Source organism: Apostichopus japonicus, chromosome 21, assembly GCF_037975245.1.
Source record: "Apostichopus japonicus isolate 1M-3 chromosome 21, ASM3797524v1, whole genome shotgun sequence".
NCBI lineage: Eukaryota > Metazoa > Echinodermata > Holothuroidea > Aspidochirotida > Stichopodidae > Apostichopus > Apostichopus japonicus.
The window spans coordinates 17,537,303-17,562,977 of NC_092581.1; the positions used below are offsets into that span (position 1 = coordinate 17,537,303).

Genomic DNA, 25,675 nt, shown 5'->3' on the forward strand with positions numbered 1-25,675 from the left:
CATGTTAATACATGCCAGCAAAATTCCAATTAGATTTTTAAGTATAAGACAAATTACACATTTTATTTTAACAAAAAATACTAATTTTTCAACTATTATTATATATATGTATGTGTGTGTATATATATATGTATATATATATAGAAAAAATATATATATAAATATATTATATATTATACATTATACATTGTACATTGTATATCGTATATTGTATATTATATATTCAATATGTTGATTGTGTTGATTTCCGTGGGCTGTTTTACACGAATCATTTCATCTGCAGACATCTATGCCACATGATTACTTCATGACTATACGGATATCAACCTTTTTCTTGTGTGTAAACTTTCTAAAGCTAAATATTTTGCCCTTCAGAGCTATTTAAAGATTTCTTAAGATATATTGTCTTTTTCATAATTTGACAACCTTTTAATCCAAAGCTAACTTTAATCATCCACTATGAAAAAATATACCATCTCAGATAATATACCCGAGAATTCCAATCTCAATTTCCTTTGCTTTCCAGCGTGAATGTATCTCTGTTCATGTCGGGCAAGCTGGGGTACAGATTGGTAATGGCTGCTGGGAATTATACTGCCTGGAACATGGAATCCAGGCGGACGGTAACATGCCCCCTGAAAAGGCTGCCGGATCAGGTGACGACTCCTTCAGCACATTCTTCAACGAAACCAGCGCAGGAAAGCACGTTCCACGAGCCATCTTCGTGGATCTGGAACCAACCGTTGTAGGTAAGCATCATACTGCCAGAATTATAATAAAAGGGCGTCGAGAGCGATGACCCGGTCCCCTTTTGAAGTCTTCCCCGTACACATACCGGTATAGTCTATGAAAATGAATAAGCATGAATATTCACCATTAGATGTCAAATCTTATAGTTTGAGAGAGTTCTTAAAGGTACGAATTGTTTCTTCCGTAACTCCTAACGTAATGTTCTCAGTGGTTTCAGAAGAATGGAAAGTTTTGAATGACTGGAAAATTACATCCAGCGAATATCCACATGTGCATTGGGCCCAACTATAAGTTAATTCCCTGTGCATGTGTTATTAATGAGCTGATTTAATTATGTGTCACTATTTTTGATAATCACTGTATATTGTTATGAATCATTTGCCAGATGAAATTCGCTCTGGAGCTTACCGCCAGCTCTTTCATCCAGAGCAGCTGATCACGGGTAAGGAGGACGCCGCCAATAATTACGCCAGAGGACATTACACCGTCGGTCGGGAGTTAATTGACCAAGTTCTGGACAGGATTCGGAAACTTTCAGATCAATGTACCGGGCTCCAGGGATTCCTCATCTTCCATAGCTTCGGTGGAGGTACTGGCTCTGGATTTACATCTCTACTCATGGAACGGCTCTCCGTCGATTACGGCAAAAAGTCGAAGCTAGAATTTGTTGTTTATCCTGCTCCTCAGATCTCAACGGCAGTTGTCGAGCCTTACAACTCTGTGCTTACAACCCATACGACCCTTGAGCATTCGGATTGTGCTTTCATGGTTGACAACGAGGCTATCTTCGACATTTGCAAAAGAAACCTGGACATCGAACGACCATCTTACACGAATCTCAACCGTCTGATTGGCCAAATTGTCTCCTCCATTACTGCTTCCCTTCGATTTGACGGTGCCTTGAATGTTGATCTCACCGAATTTCAAACCAATCTTGTTCCTTATCCTCGAATCCATTTCCCTCTTGTTACTTACGCCCCTGTCATCTCTGCTGAAAAGGCTTACCATGAGCAACTTACAGTCGCTGAAATAACCAACTCACTCTTTGAGCCCGCCAACCAGATGGTGAAGTGTGATCCCCGTCATGGCAAGTACATGGCCTGTTGTCTCCTGTACCGTGGTGATGTTGTACCTAAGGATGTCAACGCTGCCATCGCTACCATCAAGACCAAACGCAGCATCCAGTTTGTCGACTGGTGCCCAACTGGTTTCAAGGTCGGCATCAACTACCAGCCACCAACTGTGGTACCAGATGGTGACCTCGCCAAAGTCCAGCGTGCAGTCTGTATGCTTAGCAACACCACCGCCATCGTCGAGGCCTGGGCTCGTCTTGACCATAAGTTTGATCTGATGTACGCCAAGCGTGCTTTTGTCCACTGGTATGTGGGTGAGGGTATGGAGGAAGGAGAGTTTGCCGAAGCGAGAGAGGATCTTGCGGCCCTGGAGAAGGACTACGAAGAGGTAGCAGCTGATTCCCCTGAAGGTGAAGGTGCAGGAGATGACGAAACTGGTGCGGAGGGTGACGAATTTTAGTAAAGAATAACCTTTCCAGGAGTAATCCCAGAGAACAACTGCTGTCTGTCATTGGTAAGGCCACGGTGATTTATGGATTGTTCGTGCTTGAAGTTGGTATTCATTCCTTTTTACAAATATCAATATATGTGCTTAGACAAAAAGGCTTCAAGTGCACAGTAATTTCTAGTGGAGGTGGAAGAGAGAGTTGCATAAGATACTTGTGCAATATTCAGTGTTAAGCCAAATTAGATGTGGATAAGTTTTATTTCTAATCGGGCTTTAGAATACTTTGCCAAAGTTTATAATGATATCATAAAAACAGATACCTTTCAATCGCAGATTTAAAGAGCGCAATACGTCATTGTTTTTAAAGTATGTATATTTATAAATTTAATTTTAACAATTTTCGATGGACAACATTACCTTAGAAATATATTCGTTACGTTTGAGATGGCATATGCCCCTGCAGTCATTTACAGTGGCGGTGTGTATCAAATTGAAATATAAGGTTAACTTTGGTTGCTAGGGACATTCATTCATGAGTCATTCAGTCGAGATGCAGTGGAGACACACGGTAAGCGGACTAGCATCGAAACATCAACGTAAACACTCGTGCATCAGTATAGTTCAGATTCATATGTCGTGTACTCGCAGATATCATATATTGAAGTTAATTAAAATGCGCACGTGTGCGTCTTGTACTATATGGAGGCTCATGGTAGAAAGGAATATAGGCTACTCATATACAGTCCAATTTTACTAAATAAATAAAATATGTCGATTAATACTGATATAATTGAGTTACTAATTCGCATCTGTATACCTGAAAAGCTGACATATAGACATGTCGTATTCCTAGATGCAATCATTTCTCAGGGCTTTCTCACGGCGAAATTGTCAAAAGTTAAGATTATGGCTAGATTATTGAACATGAGAAGGTGAATTGTTACCGTTACATGTTAGTTACCAACTTTGAATACAAATTAAATACATTACTTATGAGGACTATATGTGAAACATGGAGATTAACATTTAGTGGTTGCCGGAACTAAACATGAATGGTGCTAATATCAGTTGATTATTCACATATGCATATAGGTGATTTCCGAATACATCGTGTCCCGAGGAGTTTTTACTAAGTTATGCAAATTAATTGGAGTGTACCATTTAGTGTTTACCGTAATAAGTTTCGAAAAACTTTGACGGTCTCAATTGTATTTGTTGTACAACAATTTGATGATAATTACTGACTAAGCTATAACGATTTTTTCCAGAATTATGAATCTTGCATTCCATCATACGATTGTTCACCAAGTTTATAGAATGGGCGTATAACTATTAATGGTTTTATTTGTGAAGTTTGACACCCCAAATTCTTGTACAAAAAAATTACAAGGAACATCAGAAACGCTCAACTAAAATTATTCCATTGAATTGTACTGTAGTTCAGTTCACCCTGTTTAATGACAAAATGGAAACAAACAACAACAACATGCATTACCTCCATATGGTACATAAATATAACTTGACCACGCATTAAATTAAAAATTAAACGTTTTTGAAATCTCCCCCCAATTTTAACATTAATATGTTCATATTTTATGAGATTAGTAGTAAAATAATAAGTTTCTTATGTTGATCGATGGGATTGAAGATAATTTATATATGTTCATAACAGATGCCTTTAAGTGCACCTTTGTTTTTGTATTTTCTTTTATATTTTTGATATTCTCGGTTTTCTCTGCACAACAAAGCCTGAAATAATTGCTATAAATGTAACTCTTATGCCAAAATATAAATTGGCGCCGTCGAGCCTAGCAACCGTCCGTTTTCTCGTTGTCTCCTCATGTATCTTCTTTTGGACTATAAGAATATATAAACGTTACTAGCTAAAATGTGGATTTTCTCGGCCACCGTACCCCAACGGCGATTAAAGCAAGCAATAATAGTTGAAGCTTATCGTTTTAAGTTATCGTCTATTTCCTTTGTATTAAAGTCCAAATTATTTGTATATATTCTCCAATATCATTCGATTACCTGATACTCAATTTGATTATTAAAAGGATCCACAGCGCAGTAGATCTCCTCCCCTCCCGTCCCCCTCCCCAAATAGTGGAAAATATTGGTGGTTGGGATAGAAATATACTCTGCCCCCCCCCCCCGACACCAACATCCCTTCACCCCCATTTCTGCACGCCAATGGTAAATAATTCTGGCCTGTGAGATGAAAATGGGCAATCGAAATTATTATTAACCAAAATGTAGTGACCGTGTTTTCCCCCAGGATATCGAGCCGTAAGTAATGCATGTATCCACAACAAAACACCAACACGATGTATGCGTAGAGTAATGTCATGATTGGCTTGATGGTATTTATCAACATAGTCTGAAACATGCTTTGGTCATAGCCCTTAAATAGCCGCAACTGACACGGAAGACTACAATGTGTGACAAGGGAAGCTTCCCCCGCTGCCAAAGGTCTTTGCCTACAGGAGTCGGGATGGTTGTTGTTTATGTCATTACCTGATAAGGCATATAACAGCTAAATGCACCTTTTTTTTGCGACACGAATTACCTGTTAGAATTTGTTACAAAGCATTCTAGGTGCCTATAAGTCAATCTAGTGCAGTGGTTCTCAAAGTGGTCCCTGCCCCCCCCCCGGATGGGGGGGGGGCGTTGGGAAGTCTCGGGGCGATACATGGTACACGGGGAGTAGGGGCGTTGGCACTGGGGGGTCCCTGACGATTACGACACCTCACTGCAGCGATTTGGGGCATCCAGGGGGTCTGGGAACACAAAAATAAATTTGTGACCCAAAATTAACCAAAAATGGTATTAGAAATTCAATAACTCCACCCCTAGGTCCAATTTCTTTCGCGTTTGGATTATATTGTAACAGAGAAATCTCTTGTAACTTATAAGCGCATAGTGCCACCATTTTAGTCTGTCATTTGGGGTATTTCCTGAGCTGTTCACTGGTTGCGAAGTCAACTCAGCTTGCCGTCTGCAGGTGTTTGTTGTTCTTGCAAACAGAAAAAGTTAACTGAGAAAAACATAAATATTGTTGAGAGAAAATTCATCATATTGTAGGGAATGTAGGCTATTTTTTAATTCATATACACTGAAAACTTAAATTGGTTCACCGACTAACATAACGTTAGTCCATCTGGTGCCTCTCCCGACTAACATAGCCTTAGTCAGTTGCTATACCGACTAATTTATTCCTTAGTCAGTTGGATTTCTTAGTGGGTCATCTTAGTCCGTCAACTTAGTCGATCAACAATTTCTTAGTCGGTAAATGTATATTAGTCAGTTACATTAGTTGGTGACATTAGTCGGTCTTTACCGACTAATTTATATGAGCCACCGACTAGTTTATAGCAGGTTTTACATTAGTCAGGATGGTGCCTCTCCCGACTAACCTTTCTTAGTCGGTATCGACTGACTAGTTGCACTGACTAGAATCACTGAAAGAATTAAACCCGACTAGTTTCACTGACTAGCATCACTGAAAGAAAAGAGAGCAGAAGAAACACAAATAATGTGTACGTTGGCAGTATTTATTTCTGATAAAACTTCTGATGTCTACAAAGGCTGACTTTCGACAGATAGGGAAGAAATCACTGTAAACAAAAATCTGAAAATATGATTTTATTCCAACAAAGTTAAGACAAGTTAATGGATCAAACATGAATCGCAAAAGTATAGCACTGCACAATAATGCAAAGTTGAATCTTGGGCAAGGGTTCCTCATGACTTTCGTTTTAAAGTGGTACCCCAAATCGACACCAGTTAAGTCTTCACGAACAAAGAGTGTTTCTCCTAACTACAAATGGCCTCCCACTTGTCTTCAGGAAGCCAAAATCTGCACCATAATTGACCTGTGAACAGAAAATATGATATACGTGTAAGCACAGATACAGATATAGCACATGATAACTCACATTATCATAAACATACATTTACATTAAAATTTTATAACATATTGGGAAGTATACATTTAAATCTAGGTCCCTCAAATTATAAGCCAGGAATAGCAGCTTTACCAAATAATTATTAGCTTTGCACAGCATAACACCAAGTTATTTTTCAAAGCTTAATAATTATGTTAATCATGTTAATAATGATCCCAATAGACTGGGAGCCCAGAGGGTTTGGTTAGCTGGGAAGGTAACCAATTGCCTTGTACATCACAATGTTCACAGTGCATTCCTGTATATGAAACCAGACGACTTGCAAACCGACTGTGGTGGGTGTGGCTGGGAGAGCAATTTTAAAGTCACCTGATAGCTAACCTAGATCAGTTTTCATGGTAACACATCAAAGTAAGTACAATGTGTCAGGTATGGCCCCAAGAGCAACAAATGGCCATTGCCAGTAATTATTGGTGGTGGGGTACCCCTGCCAGTGATCTATAATTGACCCCTCAAGGCTGACCTAGGTCAGCTCATGAGGAAACCACTTGAAACCTACTGGAAAATGTTGGTTAGGACTTCAGATACAACTGATGGGCATTGCCAGTAATTTTTATTGGTGGGGTACCCCTGCCAGTAGACCCCCAAAATGCCCCCCCCCCCCTCATTGATCTAGGTCAGCTCATGATTTAACCAGTTGAAAACTACTGGAAAATGATTGACAGGATTCTATATGTAAGGGATGGGCGGACTCTGGCAGTGGTGGCCCACCAATATAAAATACTAGAAATGCCCATCCTTACATATGAAGTGATACCTATCATTTTCCTGTAGGTTTCAACTGGTAAAATCATGAGCTCACCTAGGTCAATGAGGGGATGGGCATATTGGGGGTCTACTGGCAGGGGTACCCCACCAATAAAAATTACTGGCAACGCCCATCCCTTGTATCTGAAGTCCTAACCAACATTTTCCAGTAGGTTTCAAGTGGTTACCTCATGAGCTGACCTAGGTCAGCTGTGAGTGGTCAATTGTTGATCACTGGCAGGGGTACCCCACCACCAATAATTACTGGCGATGGCCATTTGTTGCTCTTGGGGCCATACCTGACACATTGTTCTTACTTTGATGTGGTTACCATGAAAACTGATCTAGGTTAGCTGTTAGGTGACTTTAAAATTGCTCTCCCAGCCACATCCACCACAGTCGGTTTGCCAGTCGTCAGGTTTCATATACAGGAATGCATTGTGAACATTGTGATGTACCAGGCAATTGGTTACCTTCCCAGCTAACCAAACCCTCTGGACTCCCGCTCTACAGATCAGTGAAAATTTGACCAAACTTATGAAGCTTGCACGTAAATGATATACTAGACTGTTTTTTTTTTAAAACAGGTTATGAAAAGTATCTTTAATATCATTAAACAGTTGGGTACAATAGTTAAACTCACTCTTCCATCTTTTTTCTCTATGGTACTTGTTCCTTTGCTTTTTGGACTCTTGGATAAACTCTTTTGTTCTGCGAAGGGTACCAATATATCATCTTAAAACATGTCTTTAAGCCATATATAACACAGTTCTCCTCTTCTGTTGTTGCCTCCACACTGGTGTCGTACATCACAGGAAACCTCACCCTTGACTTAGATATTTGGCTTTTCAATTCCTGCTGGAAAAAAGAAACAGCAAAGTATTCATCATTTGAAAAAATAAATAAATAAAGTTGTCACCACAAAGTTATGTGAGATTTGCTTCCACTATAGTCTCAAAAGACAATCCCAAAGTTTGAAGCAGACTGTATAAAGCTGAAAATTTGAACGAGAGTGTCATCACCATTGCAACCAGAATCAAATGCCCAGAATACAGAGATAATAAAACATGGGCTAAATCTTTGTTTGTTTTTATGATCTTTAAAAATATAAAATTTTAGAAACAGAAATGCACTGAGCCAACTTATTTATAGGCCTAATCGTTTTTAGTTGTTATTTTGCTTGCTCACATAACAAGCCTGTTTAGACCTAGGCTAGAGGAGAATCAATACTTTGTTACACTAAGTTTGTCTTTCGGTCGTTTTGATTTAGTCTTACTAGTAGTACTAAAGTATATAATGGACCGGCGAAGACTAGAGAATACCCAGAGTTTTAGCAACTGCGTTAAACTGTATCATCTGATCTATTATTTACGTCAATGAGTTTCATTCAATCTAGGATCAAAAAGAGAAAACTAATTAATCTTAACCTTTAAACTTTGCTACTAAACAGATATGCTTGAATTACAAATAAATGTCAAAAAACATCATAATCTACGAATCGATGCATATACATATACATAAACAGAATAATTTGAATTCGCGCAAGTGAACCCTGCACTACATTGGACAGAAAAAAAACGTGCAATTATAGACCAAACTAAACATACTAAATTTTCCGTTACTTCTACATAAAATATCAATACAAATACAACAACTTACTCTTTTGGCAGTATACTAAAAGCACATGTTATAATAACTTCAGACTATCAAGCTTTCCTGAGAAAAAACGGTTAATACTTCTTACAGTAAACAAGTCGACCGTGAAGGAATGTCGCAATTGTTTCATGAGCGTGACCGGAAATTAAATACTAAAAAATGATAAATGAAAAGGTTAAATAGAACTGAAGCGTGCATCCTGACTGCTCGCAACATATAATACCGTTGACTAGCCAACATAATTTGTTCAGCCTACTGTGACTGTACGTTTGAAGGTCTAGCCTTGCTTATTCAATATCACAAAGCCTACCCATTTAGATTCACATGGGATATTACAGGAAATCTTTACCAAATGAGTGTAGACTTCAAATAAACTATTGAGACTTATAGTTCCAGCATTTGTTTGGGAATAAATTAGAAGATTATGTGCCACTGTTCAGTCTAGCCCAATACACACATAACACATTTTTTATTGGTGTTTAGAATGCACACTTTAGTGTTGAGAATGCACTGCAGTACCCAGTAGAAGCCTATAGGCTACTCACTGTCATTGCACTTGTGTATTGCGAAAAGCCAGCGTGACAACGGTAGCGTTACACTAACCATAATACATGAGTACTAGTGCCAGTGGCCTAACAATTAACTTTAATTTTACCTTCAAGTTAAAGGAATAACAGGTAGGCCGATGATGGCAGTTAATACCTCCACTCTTCTAAAGACCTTCTTGGGTGATTTACGGTTGAAAGTTGCTTAGAGTGATCGTATGAAACTATGCCAGTCCAGCAAGCTGCCGTTGCCTCTCGGTTTCCAAATTGAAGTGAATCGAATTGGGTTAAAATACATTAGTCCGTCGACCGACCGACTAAGCTACGATTATGGCGTAAATCGGGTGTCCGTATCGTTCTTAGTCCATGGGTTAAAATACCTTAGTCCGTCGCCACCGACTAAGCTGCGATTATATTTTCCTTAGTCAGTGTAAACTGACTAAGAAGCAGCGATGAAACGAAGATTTTTGCTAGTTCGTGTGCATTGACTAACGTTACAAACTAATTTAACGTTAGTCCGTGGCAATATAGTTTATTTTTTCAGTGTATGCATATCTTCGGACTATCTGATTGCTGCTTGAGCGGGACTATGAACGGTAGATCGAGGAGAGGGGCACATTAGGATAGTTCAAGATGGTCGAAGGGGGCGGTCGTATAAAAAAGTTTGAGAACCACTGATCTAGTGAGATATGTTAGGTCATTGTCATGGCAAAACTTAACCAGCTATACCTTAAACGTAGTACTGATTCTCCACAAACTAAACAACTGAAGAGTTTTGCAATACTGCCATTCTATTATGACTTAAAAGTATGTGTATTCCCCTCAATGTTACAGGAGCCTTAACGATCGCCTCTTGTAATTCAAATTTCTTGAAAGAAATTCTTCAAAGCAAATTTTTTCTATTATGACCAACTTGAATGAAACTTAGCTAAAATGCAACTATTTGAAAATTTTTGAAATAATTTGAATTGTCGGCAACTTCTTATTTATACACCAGAAGGAAAGCAAAATAAGTATCACATTATACAAATGATCAAAACTGGTTTGTTCGATCCTACATGTGTGGAGCTCGTCTTTAAACTACATTCTACGCGTTCCAAGGAAGAGTCCATCAGACCGTATCACACCTTTAGACTTGTAAAGGTTTCTTCAGGTCAATGGATTCTTGAATCGTATCTGGCATTCTCTTTCCTTTTGTCTCTGGGAGGATGAATACGAGACAGCCAGCCAACAGAGATGAAGATGAGAAACAGATCATAGGTAGAGATGGCCACGCCCTCTCTAGTACCAGTATCAAAGGCGCGACGATACCTCCAACACGAGCAGCGACAGAACAAAATCCCACACACATAATGTAGTACCAGATAAACGAACAAAATAAAACGAAACAGTTGATGAAAGTCATAGTAATGTATATTCAAACGTTTTCGAAGATTTCACATCTTCCTCGTCAGGAAATAGATAATAAAATAATCTCTTATGTATAGTGCATGCGAAAGTTGTAGTATTAATGATGACTATGTATGTTCAAAGATATAGGAGGTTCTAAAATAAGTTGAGAATAAATGACGATCCATGTTGAAATAGTTGATTGTTTAAAACGGGTTTAAGTTTCTTGATGTACAGTGCCTCCTTAATTTTAATTTCAAAGTCTGTATAGCCGCTGTCTATGACACTAAAGTTGGTGATGTTAGCTGATCGGCAGTCTATACAGTGAGTGATATGCTCATAGATTGCAGATTTGTCAGATAAGTGCTCCTTGACCCTTGTAGCCAGATGTCTTTTAGTCTTACCGATGTAAGTTTGGTTCTTATCACAGGAACCTTCAAATGAATAGATGACATTGGCTTTAAGGGCCATGGGGGTCTTATCTTTCAAGGAAAAGTAATTACTGACTTTAAACGTTTTGAAAACTATAATACACTTCTTGTTAACGCCTCTAAAATGTTTAGTTAAGGATCTCTTGAAATTTAGTGAAGGGTGACCTATGAATGGAATGGCAATCATGTACTTACTGTCATCATCCTTATCCTGATTATCAGGATAATCAGGATAATCAGGATAATCAGGATAATCAGGATAATCAGGATAATCAGGATAATCAGGATAAGGATGATGACAGTAAGTACATGATTGCCATTCCATTCATAGGTCACCCTTCACTAAATTTCAAGAGATCCTTAACTAAACATTTTAGAGGCGTTAACAAGAAGTGTATTATAGTTTTCAAAACGTTTAAAGTCAGTAATTACTTTTCCTTGAAAGATAAGACCCCCATGGCCCTTAAAGCCAATGTCATCTATTCATTTGAAGGTTCCTGTGATAAGAACCAAACTTACATCGGTAAGACTAAAAGACATCTGGCTACAAGGGTCAAGGAGCACTTATCTGACAAATCTGCAATCTATGAGCATATCACTCACTGTATAGACTGCCGATCAGCTAACATCACCAACTTTAGTGTCATAGACAGCGGCTATACAGACTTTGAAATTAAAATTAAGGAGGCACTGTACATCAAGAAACTTAAACCCGTTTTAAACAATCAACTATTTCAACATGGATCGTCATTTATTCTCAACTTATTTTAGAACCTCCTATATCTTTGAACATACATAGTCATCATTAATACTACAACTTTCGCATGCACTATACATAAGAGATTATTTTATTATCTATTTCCTGACGAGGAAGATGTGAAATCTTCGAAAACGTTTGAATATACATTACTATGACTTTCATCAACTGTTTCGTTTTATTTTGTTCGTTTATCTGGTACTACAAATGTAAAACTCTTCCTAAATTTTACCACACACATAATCCTGAAGTATATAAAAACAAACTTTGGAATTGGCCATGAAACATGAAAGAGCCTTTTAATCAAAAGGCTTGTAACTTTCAGTGACAAAGAAGAACATTTTGAAACAACCTAACAGAAAGATAGCGTATACTGCTATATTTATACAAGAGGTCAAAGGTTAATGGAAATGCCTCGCAAAGTACTCTTAAGCGGTATAAGGCTCATTGACTTCAAACGTGATTTTTTATTATCCCTGGGTATGGGCTTTTCGCCTCTGTGAGTAATGACGTCATTATTACGTCTGTCTACAAAGGTCAAATATTCAGACTTTTGGGATGAAAATCTGCCATTCAATGAATTGCCTGGGGTTTGGGAAGGGAAGAGCAAGAACCTAGAAAGCTTACCTTAGTGGAGTTGGAAATATCTCCGCACTATAGACATAGATTATAGTGAATGAGGCTGTTATCGCAAATTTTCCGATCATGGCGACGGTCACTCGAATTGGACCCAGGGCTATCATGAATGTATACAAAGAAAACAAAGAAACAAACATGCATGAGAGAATTTGGATATTTCTGATGGTCAAGTTATGTCATGAATCCTAAATGTCTGGTCTTTCAAAAAGTATAGTACATTCGACAGCCTAGCTGCTTTGACCAATGATAGACATACATATATTGCCTTCAGTACACACATAACCCAATGCTGGCGACGATTGGTAGTTTAGAAGAAAAGTCACCCATGATAGAGGCTGGACACTAGCGCCCGAACAGCTGGATCCATTCCTCAACCCCGATGATAGTCATATACACACATGGCATTAAGTAGGTTGAGCAATAGTAGCAAGAAAATATTTGTTTCCATCCACTTGTTTACAATCGTTTTGTCCCGGTTGTGAATTGTGTAGCCTAATTGGATATACCTGTAATGTTATTGAATATTCATAAGATGTCCGTGTGCAAACTATGCACTACATTGTAGAATCTGCACCTGGTTGTTATTGAGCTGTGTATTTGCATATTGATTTATAAGTTAAAGCATGTCGTCTGCGCGTCCTTGTTAACACTGTCTCTCCATCTGTCAACACGTAATCTCGGACATGTTGTCCGATATCTGTCCTGTACAGCATGACCAGTTACGCAATAAAATATAACATGTTAATACTCAACGTCGACGGTGTTATACTTGATAGCTTAAAGAACTCATATATCTAAACAAAGAAACATGACAATACCCACGTGAGAGAATGGTTCCAAAACAGGCGAATCCCGCTAAGAATAGGAAAAATGATGCGGACCACTTCCTGCCAAATTTATTCATGGCTGGGATACAAACGAGGAAGGACAAAACCTCTGCTCCTCCGGATAGACAAAACGATAGGTAGACATCTCCTCCGAGACTTGAAGTACCCAATGATAGCCCGTAGTAAACAAAGCTCTGAACGAACCTACGAATGAATACAAAGAATAACACGAAATTAAACCAATTATGTTGTAGAATGTTGTAGGTACAGAACTATAAATTTAGCAAATTTCCACGATAGTATAACTTTCTGTGTTTGAAATTAATAACGAAGAATTAAGAGGACATTGTAACTTTCGGTTTTGAAAAATACCTGAGGCAAATAAATTACAATGTCAACATGAACTGATAAAGCGATACTGTCACTAAGTACGTGTTCTTACCGTATTGAGTAATAAATCACATAATTATCAAAATGATTAGACATTGGCCTAGATTTGCTTGGTATATTTGTTACAAAATGTAGCGTTATTGCACGTGTAATTGAACACACACACATTCACACGCAAATTATATGTGTGGATTAGAAGTCATTTTGAAAATTATTTTCAAATGTCAAATATAGAATGCTGAGGTGTTGTGAGATTATTCTAATTTTGTGGAACATCTTTAAGTCATTCACTGTTATTGGCCCGTTCATATATATATATATATATATATATATATATATATATATATATATATATATATATATATATATATATATATATATATATATATATATATATATATATATATATATATATATATATATATATATATATATATATATATATATATATATATATATATATGGTGGTAAACGTACATTTAAACGTTGTAATAATACAAATTCAATTCGTTAAAATTAGCTATAGGCCAGTTCATGTTTATAATAATGACAACGTAAACAATTTGGAAAACTGTTGATGTAAGATTTATATGTCATTAAATAACAACTGATAAAAGCGAGAAAAAAGTGTTCATAAAATGGTGCCACACACAATAACAAAACCTTGTCAACATTCGAGAAAAAAACAAACATTCTTGACATAAACATGTTTCTAATACTTTTTTAAGTGAACGATAAACTTTACCAGTTAAAGAGCAAACCAAGTAGGTTTTTCTCCATGACAGGGCTTCTTAGCAAATCAAAGATAATTGCTGCCTTTCGGTCATCATCATCTTCATCATCCTGAAGCAAAAGAACAAATGAACATCTACAAAAGGATCCGATGATAAACACGGTAAATGAAGGTTTCACATATAAAATTGAGCATTTCCGAGGAATGCTCCATGATCGACTTGCACCTTAATATCTTCCAACATTGAAAGCTCGGCATTGATGAAATTCGAATGATCCCAAAGTAGTCACACGCGATTCAGACCTAAACAAGAAATCTATAGACAACATCTTTGGAAAATGTGACATCGATAGAAAATGCGTAAATCCTTATTCAAGTTTTTAAAAGAAACTAAAACTAAAAGCATTTACGTCATTTTTTACATCTGTGTACGTCTCCACGGCGACGTCACTTCCGTTCACTCGTGCGATAGTGCGCATGACACTCTCAGCTGCTTGGGTTCTTTTCTTCGTCAGGAGCCATCTTGGCGATTCGTAAATCAACCTGAGGGAAAGTTACAGTTTAATGGTTCCAAAGAAATTCGACTATTAAAATTATATCATATTTTAGGATACTGACAGTTTGTGTGCACACAGTAAAAAACTACCATACTCAGTCTATCACATGGATGCATTTGAGATGGTTATATGCGATACCCAATACGCGGGCCTCAACTCAGTTAATGATAATGTACCTACTCAAGTAAATGAGAATATCACATTAAATGCTCAAGTATACGACAGAATACCGGGAAGTTCTAAAGACGAATTATCATGTTGAATTAGGCTAGGCTTTAAGCTATTAAAGTCTATGAAAACTCCTTAAGGTATACATTTTGCATGTGTTTCCTTGTCATAAGGTCTTGAGGGCCTCGTTATACTAAAGGTGTGTTTTTTAAATCTCACGGGCCGCACAAACTCTGTCCGAGGACAATTTGGAAAGTTTTTTTTATATAAAACTGTTAAGAGAGACGAATAAAATATGTTTTTAACCTGATTTGGCCTACTTACCAAACTCCCGGGATTATGGCAAAGTATACCAAAGATGAAACCATTATCAACCAACGCCACGATGGTATGATGCGAGCTAATCCGGGAAGCAAGAAGAACGCTAACGCTTCTGCGTACCACAACGCCACCCCAAATAGGACACGTGCTTTCGGAGATACAATTTCTGTACCTGATAAATGAATAGAAAAGAGCTGTGTTTATTACACAAAATGATAGTCAAAAGCGAAAACCGTTTCTCCATTGTATGTTTGCAAGGTACCTTATTATAACTAGAAGGCATTAATGATTAGGGATACCCAACAGACAGTGAATTTCCATGAACAAACATTCATAAACAAAGCCTCTTCTTAAGCCACATTTTCGAGCGAAATGAGAACAATTGGAAGTGATACGGTGCAAGGCAGCCAGTTGGGACAATTTTCTAATGCTAATATACCTCTCTAAGCTGTCCTCCCATATCATGCTTCAATGCACTCGTATTGACAGTACAAACAGTTCCTAACCTTTATCTGATATATAATAAAATATTCATAATGCTCATACTGACAATACAAGTGCTCTGAAGCGGGACACGACAGTACAGTATAGAAACAATTGTCCCAACCGGGTATACATGGAGTCGTGGTAATGAATATTCATTGGCAATTTGTGGTCATTTAAGGTACTTAGTATCAGTAAGATATCTTAAATATATTACAACTGTTCATCATACACAGGGAAGTCCATAAGTTGTTTTGTGTTGTCTGCAAGGATTCAGAGATGTAAGGGTATGCTTTCCGCAAAGGGTCTCGGTTCATGGAATCAACACTTTTCATTAAACATTTTATGGATTTGGCACTTAAGTATGAGAACAGCGATTATTTCAAGGCAAATTTTTCAAGCATTTTTCCATAGTTGCAATAAAAACAGAGCATGGAGTAACCGATTTCGAAACAGGATACCCTCTGTACCTACCAAGCACAAAGCCAACAAGTATCGAGCCGTAAACAGATGCGCCCACAAGAAGCCTCAGTGCTCCATAAATGTATACGTTTGGTGATAAAGCTGATAAAACCCCCAGACCTCCAGCAGAAAAAGAACAAAACAGGAGAATGTAATAACGTCCGAATCTGCAAGAAAGATAAACCGTTTTTCAGTTTGAAAATTGTACGTTAGGCTATTGTATAATCAACGTTGTCCCGTTAGCCTAACCTATTGTTTCGTGCCCCCCCCCCCGACAGTCTCAGGCAGACAATGTAAAGAATCAGAATCAGTTTATAAAGTTTTGTCCTAACAAGTTGTGGGAATTGGATTCCCCGCCTCCCGCCTACCCCCAGCGTCGTCCCATCGCCCGCAGATGTTATTTGGTCATGTTTTCATGTTTTAGAAGCTTGGTCAAATTGTATATGGATTTACATACCTATCAGCCAGCGAACCATACACAACGCTCCCAGCAAGATACCCAACCATATAGATAGACTGTAACAAGTTAGGTATGCCAAAGTTATCGCATACCAGATTCCACTGCAAATAAACAGACACAAAACTTGAATAATACGGAAAATTGATCTGAAATGTGAAAGGTCATTAAAGCAACGGTGTTTGCATTTGACTATGGAAACGAAAGGGCTTCAGTGAGATGTATTAATAAAGATTGTCCAATTAAATCATAAACATTATGACACCTATATCTGTGAAACAGTAATTTATCGATTCATGAAACTAAGTATCACGTCCTCGTGTGCATCTATATGGTTACCTATTGAGTAGGAAATTACATTCATGCAGGAAATGGCTGACAACTATTCAGGGTGACATTTTCAAGTTCTTTGAATTAATGTAGTTACCTATCAATGTCATCGATTACACTGAAGTAGTGGGCACGGGCTCAAAAAGGTAAATCCTGTACTGTAAAGTTTTAAATAAAAGTTAATTAACTTCCAGAAACGACTTACAAAATAACCCCTCGGAAAGAGATTGTTGGATTATATCAATAATAAAACTATTATTATATAAACTCACATCTTCTGTCATGGTACTACGAAAGACACTGTTATCAAAGTACCAGCCTTCGTCACACCCGATGACGTCATAATGTGTAATATTATCCTCAATCGCAGTCTCTAGATCCACGCCAGTCAGGTTGTATTTTTGACAGCTTTGTAAAACGTCATCATTAGTCAATGGTGTAGATAGCCTTCTTTTAAGCTCCCGACATTCACTCTGACTGACATTGGTAAAGTCACAGGTGTCGTTCTCCCATTGGCTAACTCTACACCAATGATCGCCCTGGCCTGCGACAAAAACTTGCAAAAAAGCTTGCATGCATCCACCCAATGTCACCAAGAAGATGAAGATGTAGGTCCTTTTCTGAAACCAACCATATGTTCCCGTCTTCGTAAAGAAATCATCGATGTTCATATCTGAAACAAGATAAACCGGTAAACAACAAACAACATCATCAACAATACAGGTGATACTCGCTTCAAACATATATAGAAGCATTATCCCATGTGAATGAATATCAACAGAACCGTCCCATCTCAAACCCAACCTCACAACCCACACAACGCATACAGCTATAGGACAGAAGATATCAAATAAGGTAAATTGATTAGCAATTGTTAAATGACGTCACATGTAAGTGAATATAGATGGCACGAAGATGAGACAACTTTTATATCAGATGTCATAGAATATTATTCATCATACCTATACCATCCATACATCCATCCATCCATATATCTTTAATATCCCAAACGAAAGCATGACCAGGGTTAGAGTAACAACAGTATGCGGTCTACCGCCACCGAAATTACAAATACACAATTCAAACACAAAAACAAGTAAAACTACATGAGCTATATAAATATACAGGTAGCTCGAATCAAGCGCCCTGAGTTGTTTATATGACTACGATCACGTCTAAGTAAGTTATTTTGCATAGTGTTATGTTAGTGTTATATCAACGCAAGTATGAATCAATCGATAAGGTTATTAGATACAGCGTACGAAGGGCAACAGTAGCTCGACGCCTGCAGACTGTCTATGGGTTAGGTTAGAATGAAAATTATTTTAGAATGGTAACATTTGCCCAAAGTGTATAACGTGCACCCTCTCTCATTAGTTGAAATGTACTTGTTTCTCACGGTTTAAATAGTAGGAAAATAATTATTGTGCTTCATGATATCCTAGAGATGTCACATGACAGTGCATGCTGTGTAAATCCCGTTTTATTAATGCACGCGCCGAACGTAGTATGTATTGTGATATGACGTGGTTTTAGACAAGAACCAATCATGAAACAGCAATCGTTTATTAGTGAATTAAACATATCTTATGCCGGATAATCTGTGCTTTGTATGTCATCTAAGAATTCTAACATTTATAGAAAATGTATGGAAGAAACCTGTGCTTATAGTCGAAATAACCATGTTGATAAAGGTTTTAGTAACGAAGCTACTTTTTTGGCACTACCAACTGTAAGTTGTTACGTGATTAGGCGGTACAAATGTACTGGTAGGTCCTGGTTTCTATGCTATGTGGTGTATGGTCATGGAGAAGGTGTAATGTCGGAGGTTGTGGGTAAGCTACGACCTTCGCCATGACCTCCGAGGACGAGGACGTGGACGAGGACGATATATATATATATATATATATATATATATATATATATATATATATATATATATATATATACTTGGCTAGCAAACTTGTCGCTTGATGTTCTGCATAACAAAACTGACGCTGTTAAGTTTTATCTTGTGATCGAGCGGCAATAATTAAGGTATTCCGATAAGAGTGAGAAATTCTTTTTGACAGCAGCTGATTATGGCCTGACTATAAAGTAAGGAATTATTTGGGGGTACCTGCATTGTAGCAAATTTGCTCCCCTATTTGGCAGAAGAGACCTATATTGGCTACGACGAACACAGATTTATTGCTTACGTTATCTTAACACAAAATGTATATACGTATAGTTAAATAATCATATATGTTAAACACTGATTGCCCGCCATATACCGCTAACGCAAAGTCGCTGTGCGGCTATGGGGAGCCGTTCGCCATAACCAAACCGGGCAAGACGTAACACACTGTGCGCGTATGCGTGTGTAAGTTGTATTTTTTCTTTGATTATTGTCATCTTTAATGAGGGTAGTTCTGTTCTGTGCAGAAGCCTTGCTTTCCAGAGTAGCCCTCAATACAAAATACATACAATAATATGCAGTAGAAAAACGATAAACATCCAAAAGCACAAAAAGGACGGCAAAAAGATAGACAAACAAATATCAGACATCTAAACAAAATATAAGCTTTCATATTGCGTTTAAATATATTAACATTTCGCAAGCATTTCAAATTTGAGGGAAGACTGTTCCACGACCTGCCTCCAGAAAATCTAAATGACCTTTTACCATTCCCAGATCTAACAGGAGCAAGTAAAAAATTATCAGAGCAGCTAGATCTCTCAGTAGAACAGCAAGGTAATCTGGAGCCAGGCCGTGGACACATCTAAACATTAGAGTATACCTGAAATATAATGCACGTTGACGGACATTTAGCTACTTCAATTCAGCAAAAATATCTGTAACATGCACATCCCGAAGCCCACACCCCAGGACTAATCTAGCTGCGCGATTTTGAAGAATCTGAACCCGGTCAACCAATTTGTTTGTCGCCGTAGTCCAAACGACAGAACAATAATCAATATGGGGTACAAAGAGCGTTGTACAGAGTATCACGTGTATGCTGGTCAACACACCAACTAAGTCTTTTTAGAATACCCAGTTTCTGTGATATTTTTGCAGTGATTTTGTCAATATGTATTTCCCATTTAAGAAACGGGTCGAACCACATTCCAAGGTATTTGAAAACATATATCACATTTTCAAAATATCATTATCAAGCTTTACATTGAGGGGATTAACAATTTTTTTTTTATAATTTGAGAAGAGCCAAATGTCATAACCTTGGTTTTAGAAGCATTAGGAGTCAGCTTATTAGTGTCCATCCAATCAGAAACAGCTTCCAGGTCCAAATTTATGACCCTTTCAATATCTAATTCGTTTCTTGAACTATACATGATGGCAGTATCATCGGCATTAAGAAAATGACATAAGCTAGCCTAAACAAACGTTTTGGCGGTTACTTATCACGTTAGGCCTTGTAATAGTAGTATAATTTGCCAATACATGTATTGTGCAGGTCTATGTACTATAAGCACCTTCCGAAGTTGTTCCATATTGTTGCTTGTAGCAACACACTGGCCTAACCAATTTTTCTTCAGTCTGGTGAAAGATTCACTTCGTATCCCATCATTATGAATCCGTTTATGCATGGTTTGAATTTACTCACTGACATAGTATTGTACGTGCCATTTGATATGGGGACGGCAGAATTTCCCCTTCCCTCTCCCCCTCCCCGTAGCCTTATCCGCGAAAGGGAGGAGTTTTTTCTTTAAAGCTATTTCTGGAACACAATGTGCTGACAATTGGCACTACAGTTTTGGAAAGGTCGAAAGTCCCACATAGGCCGATGCCTTATTTTTTTTTACAGTTACTCATAATTCCTGCATTTTTAACCTCCATAAGTCAATCATACGATTAGTTGAAGAAAGCACATCGGCAGTTCTTGCGGTGAAATATTTCAATATGCAACGTTATGTACGCAATATTTGGTCCCACCATACAAGTATTAAAGTACTAGGCAACGGCGGACTGGGTCTCAAAACCGGCCCGGGCATTTTTCACATAGACTGGCCCATTATTCATTGATATGTTACTTACATAGTGATCGCCATCCTGCGGGAGGGGTCTAAGGGGAGGGGTGTTCCCCTCCCCATTGAGATTTGTTTTGAAGTTAAGGAATGCCTAGATGCAAAATGGTGCTATATTTCTCAATTTTGTACGTTACAATAATCCTTTAAAAAAGACCCAAATATAATTTTCCAGAAGCAACACTTTATTATCTGAGAAAAGTTAAAAACGTAAACAAAAATAGACAAAAATATATGTTTTAGACCAGATTTTATTTAGTTTTTGAAGCATTTTGTGACAACATGCTTGAACAAAATGGGGAAAAAACCTAAATAAAATCCACTAAAATATATATGTTCAATAACACGAGCACATGTCATGTCTACGAGAGTATAAGAGCCTACGCAGTTCGCTGCTTCTGGCATCCACATCATCAATGATATTTTTAGGGTCAAGTTTGGCCAAGATCCTTTTTTTCCACAGACATCAACATGAAAGCTTCAAGATGTTCTTGTGTCATTGTACTTCTTGATTCTCTTCAAGGCAGAGAAAAGAACGTTCACATGCCACTTGTGACACCGGTAGCGTTAGCAGCAGCTTGCAGGCAAGCCCAATGCTCTTGTAAGCATCGGTGAAAAGGTTCAACTTGGGGAGCACCTTGTAGCAGCAGAGATGACAGTCTTTACATGTCTCACTTGATAAGCTCTTTCTGTCAAGTTCAGACTCACTGTCACTGTCCTCCTGCAATGTAGGCCTAAAAGCATCTGTTACTGATTGTTTCAGTGTTGTCCACTGTTCTCCAAGGCTTCGTAGTTCTGTTCGTAGTTGTTCTGCAGTGACAGCATCATCAAATCTCAGCAAATATCTCTGCAGCTAGTCCATAGCTCCCGATTATGGAACGCGAAAAGTGCGCGTTGATATATAAACTCAAGTTGATTTATAAACTTACGGTTGAGTTCTAAACTCACGTTGATGTCTAAAACTTTCGTTACTATCTAAACTTACGGTTGATGTCTAAACTCACGTTGATGTCTACACTTTCGTTGCTATCTAAAGTTCCGTTGTTGTAACACATTGTGAACGAACATCATTCTTTCTTTTCAAAAAATTATAGCAATCAACCGCAAGTTGCTTCCGTGTAGAGCTCACAACATTTCTATTACAGAGATTTTCATGCTAAATACAGCCAATGATGTTTTCTCAAAGTTCCCGCGATTTGTTTGGCTATTAGTCCCTTACCCATTGTCTGCAAACATGCTTGCATCTTCAGCGCTCAATGAACGCAAAGTATGATGGTTTAACTATGTAACGCGGATAGGGGGAAATTGTTAACGTCCTAATTTGTAGCAACAGCCATGTAAATATTGTTAACAACGTGATTTGTCGAACAAAATCACGTTGTTAACGATATTTACATGATAGTTGCTACAGCTCCAAGGACGTTGTTAACGATATATTTAACGTAATATTTGAATAATTGTTTTATCACAGAAAGATGAGTTTAGACAATCTATGGATTTTGCGGGAGGCTACTACAACATCTCTGATACTGAAAAGGACTTTAAATCTCACAGTATGTTTTGTTCTCTCCGTATTGAGAGTTGATAATGTAATATGTGCATTCATACCACAGTAATTTCTTCGTTGCAAACTTGCGTAAAATTTCGCGGTCCCTTTGACCACGTGCTTCAAGTCATGATTCTGGTGCAACATTCGTGTGTATAAACTACTATATTCATAGGCCTACATCGTCAAAAGTAGTCATTGAAGTTTGAGATACTTAATCGACATTGTGTAAATATGTTATTTAAATACTATAATTTTCGTGGAGCTGGTTGTTTCCAAATACTGCAAAGCATCCAGGGTAAATGTTGGATCAGTTGCTCTATGGTTGGATGTAGTCTGCGCCTCGTGAGTAACAAGAATTAGGGCACAATATTGAAGTAGGCCTACGTAGGCAATACACTCACTGAACTAGTTTACTAAACCCGCCAAGCAAGTTCATTCGTAACACCAATGCAGTTCGGAGTTTCGATTTGCGAAAGCAATTGTTACGAATTTTTAGACCAAAAAGACCGCTAACATGTTATGCGAGAAACGAATCATCCAAGATTCACTCGAGTTTTGACAACGGCTATTTTGTTGTATAGGTACGGTGATATGATCTTTTCTTCACAAAGTTTCAGGATTTGAGCATGTGCGTTGAAACTCCGAATTTCGAACAGGCCTAATACAATTGCGTGGAATTTAGCGAAATATGCATACTGCAGGTACGGGGATATTTGAAGAGTTGGGGTTGCTGGTGAAATCGCTGCAAGGTCAAAGCATGGAGGTACTATATACCAGGGACGTAGCCAGGGGGGAGCAGGGGGAGCGACCGCTCCCCCCCTTTCAGTGTCTATTTTTTTTTTTATACTGTCGTTTTTTAGCATGGTATTTTGTCAGTGCTCTTTTGATCTTGAATACTCGTTAGCTCCGTTAACTCGATTGTAATCGTAGTAACATTCACGCCTACTGATTCAACTACTTACTTAGTTTGGCAGATGCAATTAGCTAAATTTAGCTTATAGCCAATTACAAGCCTACAGTTGGCCACTGCGTAATAAAATACATATTGCCTACCTAACCGCACTCTATGGAATGTCACGAACTGTATGCACAACAACGTCGACAACGTTCGTTCAATGAGTCGTCCTAAGTTGTTGCACGAACAGCATGTTATAAAGCTAAGCTAGCAATCGTACGTGATACGCACTTCCTATAAATAATTATTACACTGCTAATACACTGCGATAACGATATTTGTTTTTTTAGGCCACTGCATTTCTGGCTGTATTACAAAATATGAAAGTTTATATTGTCCATCAGTTAAGTTCATCAAATGTATTAAAGTCCAGACATTGGACAATAAACAAGAATCATCCTACTGGAAAACTTGTAAAAGAGCACTATGTTTGTCTTTCTGATATATTATGTAAAAGAACATGTAAAAGAATTTAAACAGGAAACAAAATCTGCTGATAATGATATCATATGATCAGGGCGTAGCCAGTATGTAGCACGATAGTTTCATTCAACACCCTATACCCCCCGAAAAAGACTATAGGATCCGATGTCAGTTTTTAAACATGAACCCGTTTACGCAGATAATATTTCAGTTGAGAAAACACTTGGGAAATTTGCATCAGATGGCAATCGTCGGATAGCTCTCGCCTTCTCTTATTAGGCTAACTTAAACATTTACTAGCTACAGTTGTATCAAAGACATTTCTGGACTATCTTTGCATCTACAAGTATCAGAAGTTGAAAAGTAAGTAAGACTACTCTGTACATGTACCTTCAAGGGCGGCGGAACCGGGGGGCACAGGGGGCAAGTGCCCCCCACTTTTCCTCAGGTTAAAAATGTGCCCTTTTTCTACATAAAACTTGTACTCTTGATCACCTTATTAGAACAGAGATATTTCAGTAAGAGATCTAATCCTAATTTAGAACTATCAGGGGCGTAGCCAGTATGTAGCACTGTAGGCCCGGGCCTACACTTTTTTTGGCCAAGTTATCTTTTTTATTAAAACACCCATAATTCAAATCCATAAGCTTGCTGGACGAGTTTAAGAGTCTCGACAGGAAAAACTATTGAAATGAACGAAGCAAGATTATGGCTAAATTAGGTGACCTATTCTTCTGTCATCTAGGCTGTCATTCATATCGCGTGCCGTTTCATTCAATACTCTACCCGCCGAAAAAGACTAGGATACGATCTTGTCAGTTTTTTAACATCTACTTAAGAACTCGTTTACGCAGATAAATTTCAGTTGAGAACATTCCACAGTCAAATAAGCCTATCGTTGATTAACAGACTTTATATGTATAGAGCTGCAGCTCTTTGTTGCCTGTTGTAGTCACGATCGGCGTTCCAAGTTCCAAAACAGCCTTTTCGATAAACATTTACTAGCTACAGTTTTATCAAAGATAATTACTGGCTATGGTTGTATCAAAGACATTTCTGGCCTATCTTTGTATCTACAAGTATCAGAAGTTGAAAAGTAAGACTACTTAGACGGGGGGGGGGGGGGTGGGGGCGTTGATGGAGTGATGTGTATACGCAAATAAGATAATACAATAAGATTTATAAAGGGTACTAAATATCAGGCTGCAACAGTCCAATCGAATTTCTGCAAAGTGCCCTTTGACTTCGGTGCCCCCCCCCCCAGATTAAAGGTGCTTCCGCCGCCCTTGTGTACCTTGCTAATTTTAATACATTATGTATTATTGAATTACGTACTTTTTTAACTCGTTTGTTTTTTGGGTTTAAAAGTGATTTTGAATGAGGTTTCTCCGCGCCAACCGATGGTGGCGCTCCGCTCAGATAGTCGTGCCTACAACTTTGAAAATCCATATCAATCGCAAAAAGTGCTCCCCCCCCCCTTTCAAATTCCTGGCTACGTCGCTGCTATATACGCAGTTGGTGAGGAGGAAAGAGTGGCAAAGCAGGCGAAATGAAGGTCGGGCGACCGCCCCTGTAATACAGCGAAGCTAGG

At 38.1% G+C, this 25,675-nt stretch overlaps 2 protein-coding genes across 4 annotated transcripts in view; one reads left to right on the forward strand and one right to left on the reverse strand.

Moving 5' to 3' along the window:
* Positions 1-4,091, forward strand: part of LOC139962580 (tubulin alpha-1 chain-like) — a 15,565-nt gene extending 11,474 nt beyond the window's left edge. The window contains exons 2-3 of the mRNA XM_071962707.1: positions 527-749; positions 1,136-4,091. Of these exons, the coding sequence (XP_071818808.1) occupies positions 527-749; positions 1,136-2,283 (1,371 nt within the window). The 3' untranslated portion in view covers positions 2,284-4,091. The remainder of the gene's footprint in view (positions 1-526; positions 750-1,135) is intronic.
* A 1,712-nt stretch (positions 4,092-5,803) lies between these two features.
* The window catches only part of LOC139962577 (organic cation transporter protein-like), a 35,861-nt gene continuing 15,989 nt past the window's right edge, over positions 5,804-25,675 (reverse strand). For 2 of the 3 annotated variants that reach the window (XM_071962699.1, XM_071962701.1), the window contains exons 2-12: positions 17,404-17,804; positions 16,802-16,905; positions 16,357-16,511; positions 15,403-15,571; positions 14,764-14,896; positions 14,366-14,463; positions 13,226-13,434; positions 12,391-12,500; positions 9,298-10,541; positions 7,630-7,844; positions 5,804-6,146 (exon numbers count right to left, since the gene is read on the reverse strand). In XM_071962699.1, coding sequence (XP_071818800.1) covers positions 10,317-10,541; positions 12,391-12,500; positions 13,226-13,434; positions 14,366-14,463; positions 14,764-14,896; positions 15,403-15,571; positions 16,357-16,511; positions 16,802-16,905; positions 17,404-17,804 — 1,604 coding nt within the window. In that variant the 3' untranslated portion in view covers positions 5,804-6,146; positions 7,630-7,844; positions 9,298-10,316. The remainder of the gene's footprint in view (positions 6,147-7,629; positions 7,845-9,297; positions 10,542-12,390; positions 12,501-13,225; positions 13,435-14,365; positions 14,464-14,763; positions 14,897-15,402; positions 15,572-16,356; positions 16,512-16,801; positions 16,906-17,403; positions 17,805-25,675) is intronic. The other variant, XM_071962700.1, reaches the window with a different exon arrangement.